Below are 25,910 nucleotides of genomic sequence, written 5' to 3' on the forward strand. Positions count from 1 at the left end.
AGGCCCTGAGGTTGACTTCTCTGGCCTTGGCTGGTGCCAGTTAGAGAAGCAGTGCTTTCCATGTTAACAAATATGACTCTCAATGAGGTGGCTCTGGAGGGAGGCAGCATAGGACATTTGATGCAGAATGTGCATGTGAGGCGAGCAGAAGTAATGCCATGGCAGACAGCTTAGATTAGGAGTAGGCCTTCCTACTTCTGGGTGGTAAGATAATCAGGCCACCTGGATCAGCTTTTGCTTAACACTGACCACTGTTTGCCAGTTAGGAACGGGGCGGAAACCCCTGGGAAAGTCCCGCGCGAGTGAAAGTTTTGACCAATGAAATTGCTTTGCAATCCACTTCCGCTTAAACCAACTACCAACGGCGTGTGCTCACCCTATAAATTTGTGTAACAGCTTGGGCTCAGGGCTCTCTGACCCCGCACCACTGCGTTGGATGCAGCAGGAGCCCTGACTCGAGTCAGCAATAAACTTCCCTTTTTGCGAGTTGCATTGTCTTGGAGGCCTTCTCTCTTCCCGCTCAGGGATTCGGACATCAGGCATAACAGTGCAAAATTAGGCCTACTCAATCCTTCTCTTGCGCATTTCAACCCAAAGAGAACCCCTGGTAAGACGTCCTGTGGAGTATAGGTCACTAATATGTCTTAAAACAGTAAAAGATTAAAAGAGTACATGGAACTTCAGTGACTGTATTTTCATGACACTGAGTGGTGACTATCCTCTTTGTCGTCGTAGCTCAGTTGTGTCTGGCTCTTCGTGACCCCATGGACTGTAGCCTACGAGGCTCCTCTGCCCATGGGATTTTCCAGGCAAGAGTATGGGAGTGGGTTGCCATTTACTTCTCCAGGGGATCTTCCCAACCCAGGGATTGAACCCGGGTCTCCTGCATTGCAGGCAGACGTTTTACCCTCTAAGCCACCAGGGAAGCCCCCCTTAACACATATTAAAAAGGATGATAAGCTTTACTGGTCGTGTTGTTAACCTCAGGAAAGACTTGGTCTCAGTTATTTAAAAGATGAGGGAAAAAAACTTTGATTTACATTTTCAGGCTAACTGGCTTCTAGCTTTTACGGTTAAAGAAATTGCCATGATAATTTTAAATATTTAACAGGCAATCACTGCATTTCACGGTATTTTTCCAAGTAGAAGAGGTGAAAGGTCTTCACAGTGCCTAATAAATTACTTATTAGATAAACGAAGTGTTGCCAAGCTGGAGTGGGAACCCAGTGGTGATAACACCTGGGGTGTACTTAAATAAACTTTTATGAATAAACAGTAACTATAAAACTGTTATGAGGGACTTCCCTGGTGGTCTAATGGTTAAGAATCCACCTTATAATGCAGGGGTCACAGGTTTGATCCACCTTATAATGCAGGGGTCACAGGTTTGATCCCTAGGCCAGAAGGATCCCACATGCTACAAAGCAGCTAAGCCCATGTGCCACAGCTGCTAAAGCCTGCACACCTAGAGCCTATGCTCCACAACAAGAGAAGCCACCACGATGAGAAGCCAGCACCCTGCAACTAGAGAGTAGCTACCTCTTGCTTCAGCTAGAGAAATCCCATGCAGCAATGAAGACCCAGAACAGCCAATAAATAAATAAATATATAAATCTTAAAAAAAGCAACTGTTATGAGCTCTGATACTGGCAGATCCACAGGGCCTCACATACACCAGGTGTTATGGACCAAATCCTGTCCCCCAAATTCAAATGTGGAAGCTCCACCCCCAGGACCCCAGAATGGGACAGTATTTGGAGACAGGGCCTTTAAGGAGGGATTAAGGTGGGCCTAAAAGGAGGCCCTGAGCACAGGACTTAATCTAATCTGACTGGTGTCCTCATTTTATTTATTTATTTATATTTTGGGCACATAGTGCAGCCTGTGGGATCTTAGTTTCCTAACCAGGAATCAAACCTGTGCCTCCAAACCTGTGCCTCCTCAATTGCGAGTGCAGAGTCTTAACCACTGGACCACTGAGGAATTCTTAGCATTTGACTTAAAAACAGCCAACATGTGTTCTCATCTGGGGCTTTGACCCAGTAGGAAGGCAGATAAAGGACAGGATGATTAGAAATGGCCCTGGGACGAAACCAGGGCCCAGTGAGAAAGCAGGACACGCCAGAGCCCAGAGCACAGCTGTGTGACCACGTGTCTACCCGCAAGAAGGCAGGTCTCACAGTACTGAGTCAGCAGGAACCCACAGCAGCAGACTAAGTGGGGTGGCAACTTGTCCTGCTTTTCCTGGGATTTTCCTAGCTTGACACTCTAAAATCCCACACAGGTCCTGAGCTGACGGTGAGGTCACGGCTTTGGCCACTGACTTCTGGGGGATGATTTTGGCTGGGCCTTACTGCCTGATCTGCTGTTGTTTTTCCAAACCTTGCTCCTTAGCTTCTCTGACAATTCTGAGTCACCTGATACCTTTCCAAAAAATTCCTTTTCTGCTTCAGTTAGCAACAATTGATTTTTCTTGGCTACAACAAAGAATCCTGAGTCCTGAACCCTGAAGGGCCTTAGACTTTGTTCACAGGTCAAGGCCAGGAGGGACAGAGGCTCCAGAAGGTTCTGAGCAGAGAGGGATGTGATCAGATTTTCACTGCAGGATGATCACGTAGGCTTACACTGTGAGAACAGATGGAGCAACAGTGAGAGAAGATGGGAGTGAGGAGGCAGTGGGGAGAGTCAGGGGTAAGGAAACTGGGCAGCACAAGATGGCTACCTGGCCTCCAGGTGGGAGGGGACAGACATGAGAATCTGTTTTCTCTAGAGCTTATATTTTAGTAACACAAGTTATGTGACCTTAGCATGTTGTCTGGCGATGTAGGCATGCGCTTAATAAGTAGTAGGGCTTCCCTCCTATTTCAGTTGGTAAAGAATCTGCCTGCAATGCAGGAGACATGGGTTCGATTCCTGGATCAGGAAGATCCCCTGGAGAAGGAAATGGCAACCCACTCCAGTATTCTTGCCTGGAGAATCCCATGGACAGAGGAACCTTGTGGGCTACAGTCCATGAGGTCGCAAGAGTTGGACACGACTGAGTGATTTTCACTATTACTACTACTACTACTAAGTAGTAGCTTCATTACAACATTTGAAACAAAAGATGATCCTGTACACCCTGGCAGGTAATGGTATCATGCTTAAAGGGTGACCAAGTGGAAAGGAACTTGAATCTGTTTCTGATTTAAAACAAAACAAAGACAACTGAGGGAGCTGGAAATTTACAGCCAGGAGATCTAAAGACACAATGAAAATGGAAACACAGCGACTTGAGGGCTCTGCAGTGTTCAGCAATTAATTCACCAAACATGCCGTGAGCAGCGGCTTGAGCCAGGCATGGATACTCTCAAGAGCACCTCCTAGCTGACAAGCTAAGTGGGTGTGTGACTGCAGCAGAAAGCACCAGCTCAGGGACAGGACCTTACTGTTCACTGCCAGCGAGAGCCTGGACTTCATGCCCCCTCGGCCCACTCGCCTCCCGAGTCCCAAGGGGGTAGCCCAGTGCTACTAAACAGGCAGTGAGTTTGTGTCACTGCTAAAGGACCCTAAACGGAGGAAACCTCGGTCTTGTGATGAACTACAGGCCAGCACAGAGCTCAGCGTTTGCCCTGGAGGCAGACATTGTCTCTACTGTGCCAGAGAGCACAACCTGCCTTTTGCACTGGAGGAAGGCCATGATCTCAGTCTTCCAGTGCATGCATGTGTGGGTGCTCAATCATGTCTGACTCGTCACGACCTCATGGGCTCCTCTGTCCATAGGATTCTCTAGGCAAGAATACTGGGATGGGTTGCCATTTACCTCTCCAGGGGATTGTCCTAACTCAGGGAACAAACCTGCATCTCCCTGCATTGCAGGCAGGTCCTTTATCACTCTGCCTACTTGGGAAGCCCTTCCTGTACAAAATTCTTTCAAAATATAGTCTCCATAGAGACCAAGTGGGAGAGAAATGACTTTAAGGCACCCACTCTGAGGTTATGGGAGCAGCTGGCGGCCCAGGGCAGAGCTGATGTTGTGGCTGAGTCTGAAGGTGACTGGAAGCAGGACTCCCACATTCCCTGGAGATGTCAGTCTTTCCTCGTAGGCCTTTCAACTGATTGGATGAGGCCTACCCACATTATGGAGGATAATCTGCTTTACTCAAAGTCTACTGACCTAACTGCCAGCACACCTAAAAAACACCTTCACAGCAACAACTTGACTGGTGTTTGACAAAAAACTGGGTACCACGGTCCAGCTGAAAATTACATTAACCATCACAATGGTCCAGAACAGAAACAAGACATTCGTGGAGAACTGTCTCACCACATGTACTTAAAGTCTGTTGTTGCTCAGTCGGTCAGTTGTGTCTGACTCTTTGTGACCCCATTGACTGCAGCACACCAGGTTCCTCTGTCCTCCACCATCCCCTGGAATTGGCTCAAACTCATGTATTGAGACGGTGATGCCATCCAACCATCTCATCCTCCACTGCCTGCTTCTCCTTTTGCCCTCAATCCTTCCCAGCATCAGGGTCTTTTCCAATGAGTTGGCTCTTCCCATCAGGTGGCTAAAGTATTGGAGCTTCAGCTTCAGCATCAGTCCTTCCAACAATTATTCAGGGTTGATTTCCTTTAGGATTGACTGATCTTGCAATCCAAGGGACTCTCAAGAGTCTTCTCCAGCACAATTCAAACTTTAAAACTTAAAGTTTAAAAATTACTAATTACTGGTGTCTTTAGACACCTCCTTGCGATTTATTTTAAAATGTAGGAGAAACTTTAATGATGTGAACCAGTTATGAAGTCCACTCCTCATTCTCTTGCTTAGCATTACACTGAGGTGATGGCCTTGGGCCGACTCAGGCCACACCCGAGGTGTCCAGGGCAGGAATACACAAGGCAGGACCACGAGGTGAGGGAGGCCCCGAGAGCCTTCCGGGCTCCAGCTGGACGCAAGGGGAACCGAGGGGTGGGGCTGAGGATGGGTCCAGACAGCCAGCGCGGCCTTGACTGCTCTTCCAGGGCTCACAGGCCAGTGCCGCAGCCACCGGAGCTATTCACAGCAACTAGCACCACCCGCCGGTGACCGGCCCTCCAGCTGAGTTCATTAGGATCTAGAGGACTGTGGCTTCCTTGCCTTCCGGTACCCCGTGCCCGATTCCACCATCCCCGCCGCCTCGCTAGGAACGACTCTGTGCAGCCCCTCCTCCTGCCCGCTTCCACGCGACCGGCCCCGCCCCGCCCCTCAGGCCCCACCCCGCCCTCCAGGCCGATTTCTCTCTAAAGGCTCGGTCCCGCCCTCTCGCAGAGCACTGTGGGAGCGGCTTCCTTGGTTTCGCGCGTGGCAACCCCGCGGACGCGCCGCTCTCTGAAGAGTCCCGCCAAGGTCGCACCCGCCCCGCCGCGCTCGCGGTCGCCCTCCTCCACTCGCGGCGAGGTAGGGGAGGGCCCCGGGGCGGCGCGGGTGCCAGGCGCCCTCTGAGGGGGCCGTGGGGGTGGGACGCGGTAGGGGGCTCTGCCCTTCCCTCCCGCGCGGCCCTAAACCCCTCACCCGAGTTCGTAACGGGAAGCACCGAAATCCCCGGGAAGGCTTGGCGGGTGAGGGAGGCGCGAGCTCGGGCTTCCCTCACAGAGGTGGGCGTCGCCGGGCTGGAGTCGGCCCCCGCCTCTCGGCAGCGGGCTGTCTGGTGCAGACCCCGGGGGGCAGGAGGCCGCGGGTCGGGACGGGGGCCCCGGGGGGACTTCCCGTGCTGAGTACGGGAGGCGCCGTCCCGGGAGCTGCCGTTGCACCGGGCCTTGGTGGAGCTCGACCGCCTCACCTGAACGCCTCACCTTTCCCCACCCACACTCTCTGCGTTTGTTCCCACCGTGTCGATTTAGGCCGAGTTTCTCATAGATGAACTTTTTTGGTCTGGTTAGTCCAGAAGAAAGGATCTCCAGTTGTAAAGCAGCTAGTTTTGCTGACAGACATGTCAACTAAATTGACTTAAGTGGGGCTTGTAATCAGGAGGTTCTCCTTGTGCACAGTGGTCCTCAATGTGTGGTCCATGGACCATATCAGCATAAGCAACACCTGATTAGAAACTTGTTAGAACTTCACTCTCCAAGGAATGAGGGTGATGACTCCCACCAGTGAATAAGATACTGGTGAAGGCGGGGAATGGCAACCTTATTTTAAGAAGTCCGTGGGTTTCTGGCAAATGCTAACCTTTGCGAACCCCTGGTTTCACATTACCTGACCTAAAGCTTGTAAGTTAAAATTTTTTATATTGGGTTTCTGGCAAATGCTAACCTTTTCGAACCCCTGGTTTCACATTACCTGACCTAAAGCTTGTAAGTTAAAATTTTTTATATATCTTCTATCATTGACTTAATACTTTCCGGAGGTATTTTGGAATGAACATTTGTATATGATTGACATTTGCTCTTGTGAATTTTCATCTCCAAAAAGTAATGCAAAGTTAACTAAAAAGACCTAAATCTAGGACTTCTCTGGTGGCCCAGTGGTTAAGACTCTGTCCACCAAATGTAGGGGGCATGGGGGAACTGAGACCCACATGCCCCGCCTTTTAGCTTAAAAAAAAAAAAGAAAGAAAAATTCCCTAAAGCTAGGAGCTAAAGCCATGAAACCCTTAGAAGAAAACAAGTGTAAGTCTTCTTGAACTTGGATTAGGCAGTGGTTTTTTAGCTCTAACACCTAAAGCACAACCAACCAAAGAATTATGTGTGTGCATGTGCGCGTGCATGCTCGGTACTGTCTCTTTGCGACCCATGGACTGTAGCCCGCCAGGCTCTGTCCATGGAATTTTCCAGGCAAGAATATGGAGTGGGTTGCCATTTCCTCTTCCTGGGGATCTTCCTGACCCAGGGATCGAACCTGCATCTTCTGCGTTGGCAGGTAGATTCTTAGCGTACCACTGCACCACCTGGGAAGCCCATCATTGAAATTAAAGTTTTGTGCTTCAAAGGACAAGAAGGTGGAAAGACAGTGCACAGAATGGGAGAAAATATTTGCTAATTGTTTCTCTGACAAGGTCTATTATCAAGAATATATAGGGATTCTTTTCTTCTTCTTCTTCTTCTTTTTTTTTTTTTTTGCGTGCCACAAGACTTGGTTTGTGGGACCAGGGAATGAAGCCCCATGGCAGTGAATGTGCAGGGTCCTAACCACTGGACTGCCAGGGTACTCCCAAGGAATTCTTTTTTTTAAATTTAAGGATAATTGCTTTACAGAATTTTGTCGTTTTCTGTCAAACCTCAACATGAATCAGATCAAAAAACCAATATTTAAAAATGGGCAAAGCATCTGAACAGACAAAAAGTTAAACAATGTTGCCACGTGACCCAGCAATTCCATTCCTGTGTGTGTGTGTGTACATATATATATACACACACATACAGACACACTCAGTAGAATTGAAAATACACTTCTACACTAAAGCTCGTACAGATAATTCTATAAAGCAATTATCCTTCAGTTGAAAAATTAAAAAAAAAAAAAAGAATGCACAGAACTAAAGAATGCACAACTAAAGAATGCACTAAAGAACTAAAGCATGTTCATTGTTTATACTGCAGTAGTTTTTTTGTTTGTTTGTTTTGGGGCTCCACTATTAGGCTTGTGGGATCTTAGTTCATCCTGGAATGCGAAGTCAAGTTGGCCTTAGGAAGCATCACTATGAACAAAGCTAGTGGAGGTGATGGAATTCCAGTTGAGCTATTTCAAATCCTAAAAGATGATGCTGTGAAAGTGCTGCACTCAATATGCCAGCAAATTTGGAAAACTCAGCAGTGGCCACAGGGCTGGAAAATGTCAGTTTTCATTCCAGTCCCAAAGAAAGGCAATGCCAAAGAATGTTCAAAGTGAAAGTGAAAGCCTCTCAGTCATGTCCGACTCTTTGCAACCCCATGGACTTAGTCCATGGAATTCTCCAGGCCAGAATACTGGAGTGGGTAGCCTTTTCCTTCTCCAGGGGATCTTCCTAACCCAGGGATCGAACCCAGGTCTCTCACTTTACAGGTGGATTCTTGTACAGCTGAGCCACAAGGTCTCCCACTTTACAGGTGGATTCTTGTACAGCTGAGCCACAAGGGAAGCCCAAGAATACTGGGGTGGGTAGCCTATCCCTTCTGCAGGGGATCTGCCCAACCCAGGAATTGAACTGGGGTCTCCTGCATTGCAGGCGGATTCTAGAGTGTTCAGACTACCGCACAGTTGCACTCATCTCACACACTAGCAAAGTAATGCTCAACATTCTCCAAGCCAGGCTTCAGTAATATGCGAACCATGAACTTCCAGATGTACAAACTGGATTCAGAAAAGGCAGAGGAACCAGAGATCAAATCACCAACATCAGCTGGAGAAAAACATCTATTTCTGCTTTATTGACTATGCCAAAGCCTTTGACTGTGTGGATCACAACAAACTGTGGAAAATTCTTCAAGAGATGGGAATTCCAGACCACCTAACCTGGCCCCTGAGAAATCTGTATGCAGGTCAAGAAGCAACAGCTCGAACTGGACATGGAGCAACAGACTGGTTCCAAATCAGGAAAGGAGTACATCAAGTCTGTATATTGTCATCCTGCTTATTTAACTTATATGCAGAGTACATCATGAGAAATGTTGGACTGGCTGAAGCACAAGCTGGAATCAAGATTGCCAAGAGAAATATCCATTACCTCAGATATGCAGATGACACCACTCTTATGGCAGAAAGTGAAGAGGAACTAAAAAGCCTCTTGATGAAAGTGAAAGAGGAGAATGATAAAGCTGGCTTAAAACTCAGCATTCAGAAAACTTAAGAGCATGGCATCTGGTCCCATCACCTCATGGCAAGTAAATGGGGAAACAATGGAAACAGTGACAGACTTTATTTTGGGGGGCTCCAAAATCACTGCAGATGGTGACTGCAGTCATGAAATTAAAAGACGCTTGCTCCTTGGAAGAAAAGTTATGACCAACCTAGACAGCATATTAAAAAGCAGAGAAATTACTTTGCCAACAGAGGTCTGTCTAGTCAAAGCTATGGTTTTTCCAGTAGTCATGTATGGATGTGAGAGTTGGACTATAAAGAAAGTTGAGTGCCAAAGAACTGATGCTTTTGAGCTGTGGTGTTGGAGAAGACTCTTGAGAGTCTCTTGGAGTGCAAGGAGATCCAACCAGTCCATCCTAAAGGAAATCAGTCGTGAATATTCATTGAAGGACTGATGCTGAAGCTGAAACTCTAATACTTTGGCCACCTGATGTGAACACCTGACTCATTGGAAAAGACCCTGATGCTGGGAAAGATTGAAATCAGGAGAAAAAGGGGATGACGGAGGGTGAGATGGCTGGTGGCATCACCAACTCAATGGGCATGAATTTGAGTAAACTCCAGGAGTTGGTGATGGACAGGGAGGCCTGGTGTGCTGCAGTCCATGGGGTCGCAAAGAGTCAGACACGACTGAGCGACTCAACTCAACTATGGGGCTAGTGGGATCTTAGTTCATCCATCAGGGATTGAACCCAGGCCCTCTGCAGTGACAGCACCAAGTCCTAACCACTGAAATGCCAGGGAATTCCCTTGTTTTTGTTTTTAGATTCCACAGATAAATGAGATCATGCAGTTTTTGTCTTTCTCTATCTGGCTTAATTTCGCTCAGCATAGTGCCTTCTTGGCTTCTCAGGTGGTGCAGTCGTAAAGAATCTGCCTGTCAATGCAGAAGATGCAGTTTTGATCTCTAGGTCGGGAAGATGCCCTGGAGAAGGAAATGGTAACCCACCCCAGTATTCTTGCCTGGGAAATCCCATGGACAGAGGAGCCCAGCGGGCTCCAGTCCATGGGGTTGCAAAATAATAGGATACTACTTAGTGACTAAACAACAATGCCATATAGATCCATCCATAATCATAATGGCAAAATTTCCTTTTGGGGGCTGAATAGTAGTCCATTGTGTGTGTGCACCTGTGTTTGTGTGTGTATCACATTTTGTTTATCCAGTCATCCATCGATGAACACTTAGGTTGTTTCCATATCTTACTTGGTAGTAATGATACAGCAAACATAGTGGTGCAGATACTTTTTTGAGTTACTGTTTTAATTTGTGTCAGATAAATACCCAGAAGTGGAATTGCTAGATTGTTCAGTAACTGTATTTTTAATTTTTTAGGAACCTCCATACTGTAATCCATAGTGGCTTCATCAGCTTATAGTCCTACCAACAGTGCACAAGGGTTTCCTTTTCTTCACATCCTCATGAATGCTTCTATTGTTTTTTACAATAACCATTCTAACCAGTGTGAGGTGCTATCTCCTTGTATTTTTAATTTTATTTCCCTGATGATTAGTGAGGTTGAGCATCTTTTCATCTTTTTATAACTATCTGTATTGTCTGATTTGGAAAAATGTATATTTAGGTCCTCTGCTCATTTTTTAAAATACTGTATTTATTTTTGGTTGTCCTGGGTCTTTGTTACTGTGTGAGGGCTTTCTCTAGCTGTGAGCCCCAGGGGCTGCTCTTCGTTGTGTTGCATGGGGTTCTTATTGTAGCTTCTTTGTTGTGGAGCACAGGCTCTGAGCTCACCAGCTTCAGTAGTTGTGGCACATGGGCTCAGTAGTTGTGGCTCAAAGGCTTTATAGCACAGGTTCCATGGCATGTGAGATCTTCCCAGACTAGGGATCAAACCCTTGTCCCCTGCATTGACAGGTGAATTCTTAACCACTGGATCACCAGGGCAGTCCCCTCTGCCCATTTTTTTTTCCATTTATTTTTATTAGTTGGAGGCTGATTACAATATTGTAGTGGTTTTTGCCATACATTGACATGAATCAGCCATGGATTTACATGTGTTCCCCATCCTGAACCCCCCCTCCCACCTCCCTCCCCATCCCATCCCTCTGGGTCATCCCAGTGCACCAGCCCCGAGCACTTGTTTCATGCATCCAACCTGGACTGGCGATCTGTTTCACACTTAATAGTATACATGTTTCAATGCTGTTCTCTCAAATCATCCCACCCTCGCCTTCTCCCATAGAGTCCAGAAGTCTGTTCTATACATCTATGTCTCTTTTTCTGTCTTGCATATAGGGTTATCGTTACCATCTTTCTAAATTCCATATATATGCGTTAGCATACTGTATTGGTGTTTATCTTTCTGGCTTACTTCACTCTGTATAATGGGCTCCAGTTTTATCCATCTCATTAGAATTTATTCAAATGTATTCTTTTTAATGGCTAATATTCCATGGTGTATATGTACCACAGCTTTCTTGTCCATTCGTCTGCTGATGGGCATCTATGTTGCTTCCATGTCCTGGCTATTATGAACAGTGCTGCGATGAACATTGAGGTACACGTGTCTCTTTCAGATCTGGTTTCCTCGGTGTATATGCCCAGGAGTGGGATTGCTGGGTCATATGGCAGTTCTATTTCCAGTTTTTTAAGGAATCTCCACACTGTTCTCCCTAGTGGCTGTACTAATTTGCATTCTCACCAACAGTGTAAGAGGGTTCTCTTTTCTTCACACTGTCTCCAGCATTTATTGCTTGTAGACTTTTGGATAGCAGCCATCCTGACTGGTGTGTAATGGTACCTCATTGTGGTTTTGATTTGCATTTCTCTGATAATGAGTGATGTTGAGCATCTTTTCATGTGTTTGTTAGCCATCTGTATGTCTTCTTTGGAGAAATGTCTGTTTAGTTCTTTGGCCCATTTTTTGATTGGATTGCCCATTTTTTAATTGAGTTTTTGTTGTTGTTGTTGTTGAGTTATATGAGTTCTTTATATATTTTGGATATTAACCCCTTATCAGATACATGATTTGCAAATATTTCTCCCAATAACCTTTTCATTTTGTTGATGATTCCATTTGCTGTGCAGAAACTTGTAAGTTTGATTTAGTCCCACTTACCTATTTTTAGTTTTGTTGTCATTTCTTTTGGTGTCAATTCCAGAAAAGATATCATCAAAACTGATGTCAAGGCACTTAACATCTATGTTTACAAGTTTTATGGTTTCAAGTCTTATGCTCATTTTGCATTGATTTTTGTATATGGTATAAGGTAGGGGCCCAGTATTTTTTTGCATGTGGCTGTCCAGTTTTCCCAACACCATTTGTCGAAGAGACTGTCCTTTCTCCATTGTTTATTTTTGGGTCCCTTGTCATAAATTAATCGATCTTAATGCTCACATTTATTGGGCCCTCTCTGTTCTGTTCCATTGACTTGTGTGTCTGTTTTGATACCTAGTTTTAAGAATTTGACACGAAAAATGTTTAAGCCATAAACATATGTAGACATAAATTTGACCAGAAAGGTTGTTAATAGTTATGCTTTATTTCAGTTAAGAATTATTTATTTCAAGAATACATTTACAACAGTGATTTTTCACAGGTACAAATGATGCAAAATGTACATCTGGCCCCAGAAACAGATGAAGATGATCTTTATTCTGGCTATAATGACTACAATCCAACCTATGATACTGAGGTAAAAAAAAAAAATTGTTTTATTGGTTTTTACTTTGGTCTTTGCTAACCGGCTGGTTTGTGAAAATTTTGGATGTGACAGTTCTGCTATATTATGCTTTAGATTAAGTTAAGTTGATTAAAAGCCTGGAAAAGTGCTATTACTGAAGACTGTACTAACTTCTTTTTTTTTTTTTCCATTTATTTTTATTAGTTGGAGGCTAATTACTTTACATCATTACAGTAGTTTTTGTCATACATTGAAATGAATTAGCCATGGATTTACATGCATTCCCCATCCCGGTCCCCCCTCCCACCTCCCTCTCCACCCGATCCCTCTGGGTCTTCCCAGTGCACCAGGCCCGAGCACTTGTCTCATGCACCCAACCTGGGCTGGTGATCTGTTTCACCCTAGATAATATACATGTTTCAATGCTGTTCTCTTGAAACATCCCACCCTCGCCTTCTTCCAGAGTCCACAAGTATGTTCTATACATCTGAGTCTCTTTTTCTGTTTTGCATATAGGGTTCTCGTTACCATCTTTCTAAATTCCATATATATGTGTTAGTATACTGTAATGGTCTTTATCTTTCTGGGTTACTTCGCTCTGTATAATGGGCTCCAGTTTCATCCATCTCATTAGAACTGATTCAAATGAATTCTTTTTAATGGCTGAGTAATATTCCATGGTGTATATGTACCACAGCTTCCTCATCCATTCGTCTGCTGATGGGCATCTATGTTGCTTCCATGTCCTGGCTATTATAAACAGTGCTGCGATGAACATTGGGGTGCACGTGTCTCTTTCAGATCTGGTTTCCTTGGTGTGTATGCCCAGAAGTGGGATTGCTGGGTCATATGGCAGTTCTATTTCCAGCTTTTTAAGAAATCTCCACACTGTTTTCCATAGTGGCTGTACTAATTTGCATTCCCACCAACAGTGTAAGAGGGTTCCCTTTTCTCCACACCCTCTCCAGCATTTATTGCTTGTAGACTTTTGGATAGCAGCCATCCTGACTGGTGTATAATGGTACCTCATTGTGGTTTTGATTTGCATTTCTCTGATAATGAGTGATGTTGAGCATCTTTTCATGTGTTTGTTAGCCATCTGTATATCTTCCTTGGAGAAATGTCTGTTGAGTTCTTTGGCCCATTTTTTGATTGGGTCATTTATTTTTCTGGAGTTGAGCTGGAGGAGTTGCTTGTATATTTTTGAGATTAATCCTTTGTCTGTTGCTTCATTTGCTATTATTTTCTCCCAATCTGAGGGTGGTCTTTTAACCTTGCTTATAGTTTCCTTTGTTGTGCAAAAGCTTTTAAGTTTCATTAGGTCCCATTTGTTTATTTTTGCTTTTGTTTCTAATATTCTGGGATGTGGGTCATAGAGGATCTTGCTGTGATTTATGTCAGAGAGTGTTTTTCCTATGTTCTCCTCTAGGAGTTTTATAGTTTCTGGTCTTACATTTAGATCTTTAATCCATTTTGAGTTTATTTTTGTGTATGGTGTTAGAAAGTGTTCCAGTTTCATTCTTTTACAGGTGGTTGACCAGTTTTCCCAGCACCACTTGTTAAAGAGGTTGTCTTTTTTCCATTGTATATCCTTGCCTCCTTTGTCGAAGATCAGGTGACCATAGGTTCATGGATTTATCTCAGGGCTTTCTATTCTGTTCCATTGATCTATATTTCTGTCTTTGTGCCAGTACCATACTGTCTTGATGACTGTGGCTTTGTAGTATAGTCTGAAGTCAGGCAGGTTGATTCCTCCAGTTCCATTCTTCTTTCTCAAGATTACTTTGGCTATTTGAGGTTTTTTGTATTTCCATACAAATTGTGAAATTTGTTCTAGTTCTGTGAAATTTGTTCTAGTTCTGTGAAAAATACCGTTGGTAGCTTGATAGGGATTGCATTGAATCTATAGATTGCTTTGGGTAGTATAGCCATTTTGACAATATTGATTCTTCCAGTCCATGAACACAGTGTAATTCTCCATCTGTTTGTGTCCTCTTTGATTTTTTTCATCAGTGTTTTATAGTTTTCCATGTATAGGTCTTTTGTTTCTTTAGGTAGATATACTCCTAAGTATTTTATTCTTTTTGTTGCAGTGAGCACCGATGTTTTGCTGTGTTCCTTGTCTTTTTATATAGATAGGTGTGTCCCTCCCTATATATTTAATACAAATATCTGTATACATGGATATAACTGTAGAGACTAGTTCTTAAAAATATGTATTAAAACATGGGCATTTTCCTAAGTTAGTTTTAATTATGAAAAACATCAAATCTTTCCCTTTCTCCCAGTTATAAAAGTTACATGTATAAAAATATATGTGCCCATTGTTGGAAAACAAAATTGTCCATAATTCCACCACTGAGAAATAACTGCTGCTAATGACCATTATATTTACTACTGTGGGCAGGAATCCCTTAGAAGAATGGAGTAGCCATCATAGTCAACAAAAGAGTCTGAAATGTAGTACTTGGATGCAATCTCAAAAATGACAGAATGATCTCTGTTCATTTCCAAGGCAAACCATTCAGTATCACGGTAATCCAAGCCTATGCCCCAACCAGTAACGCTGAAGAAACTGAAGTTGAATGGTTCTATGAAGACCTACAAGACCTTTTAGAACTAACACCCAAAAAAGATGTCCTTTTCATTACAGGGGACTGGAATGCAAAAGTAGGAAGTCAAGAAACACCTGGAGTAACAGGCAAATTTGGCCTTGGAGTACAGAATGAAGCAGGGCAAAGGCTAATAGAGCTTTGCCAAGAGAATGCACTGGTCATAGCAAACACCCTCTTCCAACAACACAAGAGAAGACTCTACACATGGACATTACCAGATGGTCAACACTGAAATCAGATTGATTATATTCTTTGCAGCCAAAGATGGAGAAGCTCTATACAGTCAGCAAAAACAAGACCGGGAGCTGACTGTGGCTTAGATCACGAACTCCTTATTGCCAAATTCAGACTTAAACTGAAGAAAGTAGGGAAAACCACTAGACCATTCAGGTATGACCTAAATCAAACCCCTTATGACTATACACTGGAAGTAAGAAATAGATTTAAGGGACTAGATCTGATAGAGTGCCTGATGAACTATGGACGGAGGTTCGTGACATTGTACAGGAGACAGGGATCAAGACCATCCCCATGGAAAAGAAATGCAAAAAGGCAAAATGGTACTCTGAGGAGGCCTTACAAATAGCTGTGAAAAGAAGAGAAGTGAAAAGCAAAGGAGAAAAGGAGAGATATTCCCATTTGAATGCAGAGTTCCAAAGAATAGCAAGGAGAGAGAAAAAAAGCCTTCCTCAGCGATCAGTGCAAAGAAATAGAGGAAAAGAACAGAATGAGAAAGACTAGAGATCTCTTCAAGAAAATTAGAGACACCAAGGGAACATTTCATGCAAAGATGGGCTCAATAAAGGACAGAAATGGTATGGACCTAACAGAAGCAGATGATATTAAGAAGAGGTGGCAAGAATACACAGAAGGACTGTACAAAAAAAGATCTTCATGACCCAGATAATCACATTGGTGTGATCACTCACCTAGAGCCAGATATCCTGGAATGTGAAGTCAGGTGGTCCTTAGAAAGCATCACTACGAACAAAGCTAGTGGAGGTGATGGAGTTCCAGTTGAGCTATTTCAAATCCTGAGGGATGGCTGCTGTGAAGGTGCTGCTTTTAGTATGCCAGCAAATTTGGAAAACTCAGCAGTGGCCACAGGACTGGAGAACGTCAATTTTCATTCCAATCCCAAAGAAAGGCAATCCCAAAGAATGCTCAAACTACCACACAATTGCACTTATCTCACACGCTAGTAAAGTAATGCTCAAAATTCTCCAAGCCTGGCTTCAGTAATACGTGAACCATGAACTTCCAGATGTTCAGGCTAGTTTTAGTAAAGGCAGAAGAACCAGAGATCAAATTGCCGACATCAGCTGGATCATCGAAAAAGCAAGAGAGTTCCATAAAAACATCTATTTCTGCTTTATTGACTATGCCAAAGCCTTTGACTGTGTGGATCACAATAAACTATGGAAAATTCCGAAAGAGATGGGAATACCAGACCACCCGACCCACCTCTTCAGAAACCTATATGCAGGTCAGGAAGCAACAGTTAGAACTGGACATGGACCAACAGACTGGTTCCAAATAGGAAAAGGAGTACATCAAGGCTGTATATTGTTACCCTGCTTGTTTAACTTATATGCAGAGTACATCATGAGAAACGCTGGGCTGGAAGAAGCACAAGCTGGAATCAAGATTGCTGGGAGAAATATCAATAACCTCAGTTATGCAGATGACATCACCCTTATGGCAGAAGGTGAAGAGGAACTAAAAAGTCTATTGATGAAAGTGAAAGAAGGTTGTAAAAAAGTTGGCTTAAAGCTTAACATTCCAAAAACTAAGATCATGACATCTGGTCCCATCACTTCATGAGAAATAGATGGGGAAACAGTGGATGCAATGTCAGACTTTATTTTTTTGGGCTCCAAAATCACTGCAGATGGTGATTGCAGCCATGAAATTAAAAGACGTTTACTCTTTGGAAGGAAATTTATGACCAACCCAGATACCATATTAAAAAGCAGAGACATTACTCTGCCAACAAAGGTCTGTCTAGTCAAGGCTATGGTTTTTCCAGTGGTCATGTATTGTGAGAGTTGGACTGTGAAGAAAGCTGAGCGCCAAAAAATTGATGCTTTTGAACTGTGGTGTTAGAGAAGACTCTTGAGAGTCCCTTGGACTGCAAGGAGATCAGGCCCGGGTGTTCATTGGAAGGACTGATGCTGAAGCTGAAACTCCAATACTTTGGCCACCTCATGTGAAGAGTTGACTCACTGGAAAAGACCCTGATGTTGGGTTGAGGATGAGATGGCTGGATGGCATCACCGACTCTATGGACATGAGTTTGAATAAACTCCGGGAGTTGGTGATTGACAGGGAGGCCTGGTGTGCTGTGATTCATGGGGTTGCAAAGAGTCGGACACAACTGAGCGACTGAACTGACTGACTGACTGAATGTTTTGTCTGTCTTTCCTTCATGCATATACACAGAATTTTCTTTTAGAATGTTTGGAACTGAACTGACCGTTTCTTTTCTGTTTGCTTACCTATTTTCGGCTATGTCATAAACAATATCTCATGATACTAAAAATTTAAATATAGTTTTAATGGCTGCATACTACTGACTATATATAGTTGATTACTTTCTGACTATAGGATAGTTATTTATAGTTTTCTGCCCCATTAATAACAATAACACAGTGAACAATTTTATGCATAAGTAATTTTTTACCTTGTGATCAAACATTTCTTGGGTCGAGTCCCACAAGTACAATTAGTAGATCATCATGATCATTTTTAATAATATCAAATAAACTTCCTAACTCTTCAGGTCATCACAGTGTGGCTTCATTATCTATTATAACTTGAAGCAAATATTCAGAATATCATACACAAAAGTAAATTATACAGTAAAATAAAAATTTGGTTTGCTCATGGTTTCCTTTTATTTTAATTAATTGGAATAAGTTAATATATAACTGAATTACTTGAAACAGTTGCTAAGGTGTTCATAGATTGTGCAAATTGTTAAATCATGAACAAAGGAAAAGAAATTACAAAAGTTGTGTTAGTTTGGTATTTGTAATTGGAGAATTTGTTGATAGGTTTTAGTTTATCGTTTAGTTAGACTTCTTTGAGTTGATTAATTGAATTTTACTAGTAATATAGGAATATTAGACTTTTTTTTCCTAAAAGATGTCCCAAGGAGCCCTTGGCTTGACTCAGGAAAGTTGCCTGGTTTCTATGGCTGAGTGAGATTTGTGTACTTACTTAATTTTTTTTTTTTTCTTTTGAAGGGACTCAGCCATACATATACATGTATCCATTCTCCCCCCTCAACCCCTCTCCCATCCAGGCTGCCACATGACGTTGAGCAGAGTTCCATCTGCTACACAGTAGGGCCTTGTTGGTTATACATTTTAAATAGAGCAGTGTTGTACTTACTTTATTTTATGTAGTTGATATGGAAGGTTATAAAGATTACTTGAAGTAAAACTAAAGAATGCTTGTGTATAATCATGTTTAAAGTACATTGTATTTTGTTCATGTGTAAAGTACATCCTGGTTATAAAGCCATGTTGTCTCCAGGGTTTTAAAAAGCTAATTGATACTGACTTTTTTTGTATTGTTTTTTAGTAATCGGCAAATATATTTCTGTGGGAAGTAGACTGAAGTGAGTCAGAGGCAAGTGTGAGAAGTGTGCACTGATGTGTATAGAGGGCTGGACTCAGAGCTTATGGTAGTGAAGGAACCAGAGGCAAAGGCTGGTTACACTGGCAGTTGGAAAATAGCATTTTATCTAGGAAACCTGGGGGCCCTGGTAACTTGCCCCTGACTAATGTGACTTTCCTCAGGTTCCTGAGGGAGAATGTGAGCACGGGTCAGGAATCAGCAAAGCACAGTAATGTTTTATGTCAGCTGAGCCTTTGGTTCCAAAGCATGACAGGTTGGACCCAGTGGAGCCTGGGCTGGATCCAGTCTGGGTCTCAGACTTTACCTCTCCCCGAGATGAAAAACCGTTTTCACTTGGGAGATGAGACAAGAGAGTTTGCCCAATTTCTGGGAGAGGATGCAGCTTTTTCTGTCCTCAGCTTCTAAGGTAAGGTTAGTAGCCATGGCCCAGGATATGGAAGAAGAGAGGAGGGGGAAAGGTGGGGGTGATTCTCTATTCTTGCTGCTCCAGTCACTTGGAAGAGAGAGACAAGAAAGACTTGATCTTGGGACCAGGCATGCTGACAGTACCTATTGAGCCAGTAGCCAGTGACATGTCTTTGCACTTGACTAGATTGTCAGTGCTCCTCTCCAAGGGAGAGGGCCTTCAGTATTTCTTGTCCTGTGAAGGGCAAGTTGAGGACAGGAGTCCTTGAGCCCTACCTGGATGTCAGCAGATGAAGAAAGATGTATCCTAAAGGATCCTGAACACCAAACAGTAGTAGCTAAACATTTTTTAAAATTTGTCACCTCACATTGAATGTTAAATTTTCCTTTTTGTTTTAGGAATTGGAGAATGACACAGCCTTTCAGCAAGCTGTGAGAACTAGTCATGGCAGAAGACCTCCAGTAAGTGAATTTTTTTTTGTTATGGTAAAAAAAAAAAACAACAAAGCTTACCCTGTTCATTGTTTTTAAATGTACACATTGGGAGTGCTAAATTAATTCCCATTGTTGTGAAACAGACCCCTAGAACTTTCCATTTTCCCAAACTGAGGCTCTGTCCTCACTGAACAACATCCTCCAGCTGCTGGCCACATTTCTACTCTCTCTGTTTTTGCCTGTTCTCGGTGCCTCATGTAAGTGGAATTGAACAGTTATTTCACTCAGCATAACGTCTTCAAGGTTCATCCATGGTATAGCAGGTGTCAGAGTTTCCTTCCTTTTTAAGGCTGAATGACATTTCATTGTCTGAATGGACCACATCTTGTCTGCACACACTTGGGTTGCTTCCACTTTTGGCTGTTGTGAGCAGCACTGCCGTGAACTTGGGGACACAAATATCGTGAGGCCCTGTTTTCAGGGTGTATATCTGGAAGTGGGGTTGCTGGATTGTATGGTAGTTCCGCTGACAGTGCACGCAGGCTCCAGTTCCTCTACCCCTCACCAATACTTGTTATTTTCTATTTTTTAATAGTAGCAGTTTTAATGGGTATGAGGTGGTTCTCATTGTGGTCTTGATTTGCATTTCTCCGATCAGTGATGTTATCTTTTCATATACTTTTTGGCCATTTGTATATGATCTTTGAAGAAATGTCTGTTCAAGTGTTTTACCCATTTTTAAGCTGGGTTATTTAATGTTTTGTTGTTGAGTTGTAGTTCTTTATTGGATATATGCTTTGCAGATATTTTCTGTAGGTAGCTGTTTTTTATTCTGTTGATTGGATCCTTTAACTCACAAAGAGCTGTATGTTTGATGTGGTCCCATTTGTCTGTTTTTGCTTATGTTGCCTGTGCTTTTTGATGTCATATCCAGGAAATCATTGCTAAGTCCAATGCCATGAAGTTGTCCTCTGTTATTTTCTAGCAGTTTTATAGTCTTTTAGGTTTTAGGTCTTATGTTTGGGCCTTTAATATAGTTTGAGTTCATTTTTGAATGCTCTATAAGACTAAGGGTCCAATTTCATTGTTTTGTGTGAGGATATCCAGTATTCTCAGTGCCGTTTGGGAGAGACTGACCTTCCCCCATTGTGCGTTCTTGATACCCTTGTTGAAAGCCATTCCTTCCGTTGGTTTCTTATGCCAGCACCACATTGTTTCCAGTGCAATAGTGTTGTAATATGTTTTGAAATCAGCAGATAGGAGTCCCCCAACTTAGATCTTTTTCAAAATTTTTCAGCTCTCCAGGGTCTCTTAAGATTCCAAATGATTTTAGGTTGGATTTTTCCATTTCTTTAAAAAAAAAAAAATGACATTGGGATTTTGGTAGAGATTGCATTGAATCTGTGTGTTGCTTTGAGTAATATAGATATCTTTTTTTAAAGTAATTTATTTATATCTAGCTGTGTTGGGTCTTTGTTGCTGCACATGTGCTTTCTCTAGTTGCAGTGTGTGGGCTTCTAATTGTGGTGGCTTCTCTTGTGGATTGTGGGCTCTAGGGCATGTGGGCTTCAGTAGTTGTGGCTCATGGGCTTAGTTGCCCTGAGGCATGTGGGTTCTTCCCTGACCAAGGATCGAACCCATGTCCCCTGCATTGGCAGGCAGATTCTTTTTTTTTTTTAATCCAGAATATATTTTGAAAACTTTTACACTGATACCAAAGCCAGGCAAAGACACTACAAGAAAATTACAAATATCCTTTATGAATACTGACCTAGGAATCCTGAACAAAATACAAGCCAACCAAAGCAGTGTATTACAAGGGTTATACACTATGACCAAGTGGGATTTATTCCGGGAATTTGAGAATGGGTCAACAGACAAAAATTAATCAATGTGATATGTCACCGTAATAGAATGAAGGGGAAAAAAACCAAATCATCTCAATTGATGCAATATAAGAACTTGACGAAATTCCACATCCTTTCACAATAAAAACACATAATGAACTAGAAATAGAAGGAAACTCACTATGATAAAGACTATATAAGAAAACCCCACTGCTAACAACATATTTGGTGGTAAAAGACCAAAAGCTTTTCCCCTAGAATTAGTAATGATGCCCATTTTTGCCATTTCCATTCAATTATAGGGCGGGTGTATTCTTAACCACTGGACCACCAGGGAAGTTCAGTATAGATATCTTAACAATATTAAGGTTTACAGCCTTGAATACAGGATGTCTTTCCATTTATTTGTTTCTTTTTCAGTTTCTTATAGCAATGTTTTATAGTTTACAGTATATCCAGTAAGTTAATTTTAAAGTAATATAGATCAAAGAACTTTTATGCTCTTGAGAATATAAATATTATTACTTATGTAAGACACTGCAATATGTTTACCCAAAACATTATTTTTAAAAATTTGTCTTTCTAATTTTTAATGTTATGTAAATATTGATCTTTGAAAACACTGGGGCTTAAGTTGCAAATTACACCTCCCTTGGATTAATGACTGTCTGCTAATTAATCCTCCACCAGTACATACATGGCTAGAGTGATTGTTTTCAGTGTTATTAGGAAAGTTTTTATATGTCACACAGAGAATAGACTTCTGCCTTCCATTGTGCAGGAACTCTACTGAGCATCTTTTGTAACTGAAAATAAACAATGTTGGCACTAGGTAAAGCGAGAAGTACAGAAAGTTCTATGCCTAATGTTCTGCCCACCCATGGCTCCACAGCAGTGGTTCTCAGTGCCCATTTGCCCACCTGCCCTAGCACATGTTTGCCCTGGAGATATTTTTAGTTCTCATAACTTGGACCAGTGCCAGCATCTCGGAGGCAGCAGGCCACCCCACAGTAAGTTACCTAAAAGAGGCCGGCAGTGCCAGGTCAACAGGCTCTTAGGGAGTGAATCCCCTGCTATAGATGGCGTGTCTTCCCGCCTACCCTCCCTCACTCTGTCAGAGCCTCTTTCCTCCCACCACACTGAACTGTTCAGCAATAATAAAAGGTCCGCATTAAACCACTTCCGGTGGGAAGGACCTTGCCCATCACATTTGTGGGGTTTTCTCCTCGAAGTTAGCACAGCCATCCACAGGACTGTCCTCACTTATAATTCCAGCTGCAGCCACCTTCAGCATCTGTAATTTTCTGAAAAGACTCAAAGAACTCACTGAAAGCTATTATACTTAATGGTTTATTTCAGGAGAAGGGTACAGATGAAATCTGCTGAGAGAAGAGAGACCTGGGGCAGAGTCTGGGAGGTCAGACGTGGGGGGTCTGGTTGTCCTTTCCCTGTGGAGCCTTGGGGTGGCTTTAACCCACCCTGGCCCCTCTGTGTGGTGACGGTACTTGTAGAGCCAGCAAGGAGGCCCTCCCATGGCTGATGTCCAAGGTATTTATGGGGCTCCATCACACACTGTCCTTGTGGCTGTCCATTAGTCTCTAGCCCCTCATGGAGCTTCAAGTTAATATATCTGGGAGTTAGATTGTCTGGTGGCCAAAGCCCCCCAGGGAAACAGGGATGTATCAGGCAGGACATTACAGGGGCGTACAGATCACCTCCCGGTAGTGAAGGGCAGAGCCAGTACTCTCTTTGGGTGAAGTCAGTTCTTGACTACACATCCCATAAGCTGTATTTTGATTTTAAGGTTACCTTCATTATGGAAAGGAAAACTATAGATTAAGTTCTTGCACTTGGCTAATGACAAGACTGTAACCTTTTTGAAGAGGTAAACTGTCTTATTTATTGATCTTTTCTTTGTTTGCTGTGGGTACTCCACAGATCTTTATATCACAACTTAGTGAATAAGTGAAAGTCTTCAGTTTAGTGATTTGGTATATTAACAAGTGATAATGTCTCCAAGCTGGCCCTTCATTGATGTTTAGAAATTAACTTCAGAGACCTTCATGTTATAGACAGGAAACAAGGCTGAGAGGAGAGGTCTCACAGTTACCTGTAACCAGGACAGAAAGTAGGTCTGCACCCCTTTGAATGATATTGTCATCACACCCTACTTACTGTATTAAATGGGAAAAAACTGTGCTACTTTTACAGGAGAGGCCCTGGGCTCATTTAAGAGGGATGAAATTCCAGCTAGCTCCAGAGAAGAGTAAAGTGGACACAAATAGAAATGACAGGGCATATTATAATTTGTGTTTTAAAAAGAGTATAAATTGCTCTGGGACCACAAAGATAAGTTCTTTATCCCTAGTTGGGACAGTCAGGAGATAAATGTACAGTTGAATATTTAAGGATGTGTGCAGTTAAGATCAGCCTTGAGGTATGTTGAGGAAAGGCACTGTGGGTGAGGGTGCAGGGTGAGTAAGGAGCGAGGTGACACAGGATCCAGTCTTTCTAAGAGATCAGTCCAGTGCCAAGAGTAAAAATCAGAAGAACATACCTAGTCATTAGTGAGTGATTAAAAAGAAAAATAGTCTCTTTCCTTCAGTTTGTTCTCACAGAAAATTTTTGCTAGGAACTACATCCTTCCTTTTCATGTTTTTCCAAGACCTGTTATTTGTCAGTTTGGTCAAGTTTGTTAATGATTTTGTTCAAATGTTCAGTATTTTTATTGATTTTTTTTTGGTGGGGGGGACGCAGGAATTGCGGTTATATTATTATCAATGAGAGAAATAGATTGTACACTATGACTGAATTTCTTTGTTTAGGTTTTTGTTTTATATATTTGTAGTAAAAACATTTAGAATTGTTATATTTTTATGTTGAGTCTTTTATTGTTATGAAATGTCATTCTAGCTCTAGTAGTGCTGTGTGTCTGTTTTGTCAGGTGTTAGTACATTGCTGTAGAACCCAGGTTCTCTTTTGTCTAGTGTTTGCATTGTATGTCTTCCCCATTTTTTTCACTTCCAGCTTTCTCATATCTGTGTATTTGAGATATATTTCTTAGTGAAATATGTTTTATTAGCAATATGAATAGAATTCTGTTTTTGTTTAAATATTGTCAGATAATCTTATTCTTTTAGTGAAGTATTTCATCTACTTACATTTAATGAAATTGGTTTCATTTGTTGTCTTAGTATTTGCTTTTTGTTTTTTCCTTCCTCCTTTGCTTTATTCCTCTCCTTTCTTACCTTTTTTTGTTTGATTTTTATTACATTTCTCCCTCTGTTCTCTTGGGAGTTTACATTCCTTGACCATTCTTTTAGTGTTTTAGTAAAGATTACAATACTCATTTTTTAACTTATCAGTCTAGTATAATTTACTATTTTACTACTTTCTGGACAATGCCAAATTTTTACATTATTTTCAGTTATCCATTTTCCATAGTTTTCAGTTCTGTACTGAAATTGTCAATCTTGTCTTTTGATTCACTGAACATGTTGAGCATGCTGGTCAGGGCCTGTGTTTGATGTTTCTTTCCATCATATGATTCTCCTTCTGCATGTCTTTCCATTTTGTTTCTCTTGGATTTTGATTAGGGACCCTTGCTCCTATGTGTTTGGTTGTTTTAGACTGGATGCCAGACATTATAAATGAAACATTTTAGAGATAATTTAAGGCATGTATCTATGCTGTCTAGAATGATAACCACTAGCCATGTTGTAGCTATTTACATCTAAATCATTAAAAAGTAAGTAAAAATTTAAAATCCAGATGTTACTGCCTGAGCCACATTTCAAATGCTCAACAGCCACGTGGCTGCCTTATTAGGGCAGGTGTCTTTTACTGGAGAGAATTTACTTTTGTGTATGGCTGCAGAGATGCTTGGAACACTGAATCACCTCAACCCAGTTGAATGTGAAATGTTTCTAAATTGGGCTCAGGTCTTACACGGGCTGATTGACCTTCCAGTCTGAGTGAAGCCTTGTGAGGTCACAGTCTGAAGTTTGGAGGAATCCCAGGGCTATCCCCTCAGCAGACCCCCTCTAGGGTTTATCTGTTCAGCCCAGTGCTTCTATGAAAAACTCCATGATCAACTATGGCTACAATTTTGTGATCAACATGCTTTGTATCTTTATTTCAGAGATGAGAACATTTATGTTCAGAGAGGCAAAGTAAACACAGCAAGTAGAGGGAGAGCTGAGTCTCAAACCCAGGGTCCCTGACTCCACATTCAGTGTCTGTTGTTAGACCCAGTGTCTGGTGGTGATAATCATGCAGAATTAATGGTAGGTGTGTCCATTGGAGACTCCTGTATCCTACTGATCCACAGGTCACTCTAAAGTTCCTTTTCTCCTTTCAGATGAGTTCCAGAATAGACCTCCTTCTCAGTACTTAAAATACTCCAGCACCTTAATATTTAGAATAATTTAAAAGAAAGTATTCTAAATGTTATATAAATATTTCCCTATTGATAAGTCTGTATTTTCCATTTATTTTCCAGTTTTCTATTATATAACTTAATCT

The 25,910-nt window shown here is 42.3% G+C and overlaps 1 protein-coding gene across 7 annotated transcripts in view; it reads left to right on the forward strand.

Annotated features, from left to right (window-relative positions):
- The first annotated feature begins 5,302 nt into the window (after nt 1-5,302).
- The window catches only part of IFT88 (intraflagellar transport 88), a 63,118-nt gene continuing 42,510 nt past the window's right edge, over nt 5,303-25,910 (forward strand). For 3 of the 7 annotated variants that reach the window (XM_070471646.1, XM_070471647.1, XM_070471648.1), the window contains exons 1-4: nt 5,363-5,419; nt 9,651-9,737; nt 12,356-12,451; nt 19,504-19,566. In XM_070471646.1, coding sequence (XP_070327747.1) covers nt 9,735-9,737; nt 12,356-12,451; nt 19,504-19,566 — 162 coding nt within the window. In that variant the 5' untranslated portion in view covers nt 5,363-5,419; nt 9,651-9,734. Of the gene's footprint in view, nt 5,420-9,650; nt 9,738-12,355; nt 12,452-19,503; nt 19,567-25,910 lie in introns of all 7 variants that reach the window. The other 4 variants (XM_070471650.1, XM_070471651.1, XM_070471652.1 and 1 more) reach the window with 2 other exon arrangements.

This window comes from Odocoileus virginianus, chromosome 8 (genome assembly GCF_023699985.2).
Source record: "Odocoileus virginianus isolate 20LAN1187 ecotype Illinois chromosome 8, Ovbor_1.2, whole genome shotgun sequence".
NCBI classification, from domain to species: Eukaryota; Metazoa; Chordata; class Mammalia; order Artiodactyla; family Cervidae; genus Odocoileus; species Odocoileus virginianus.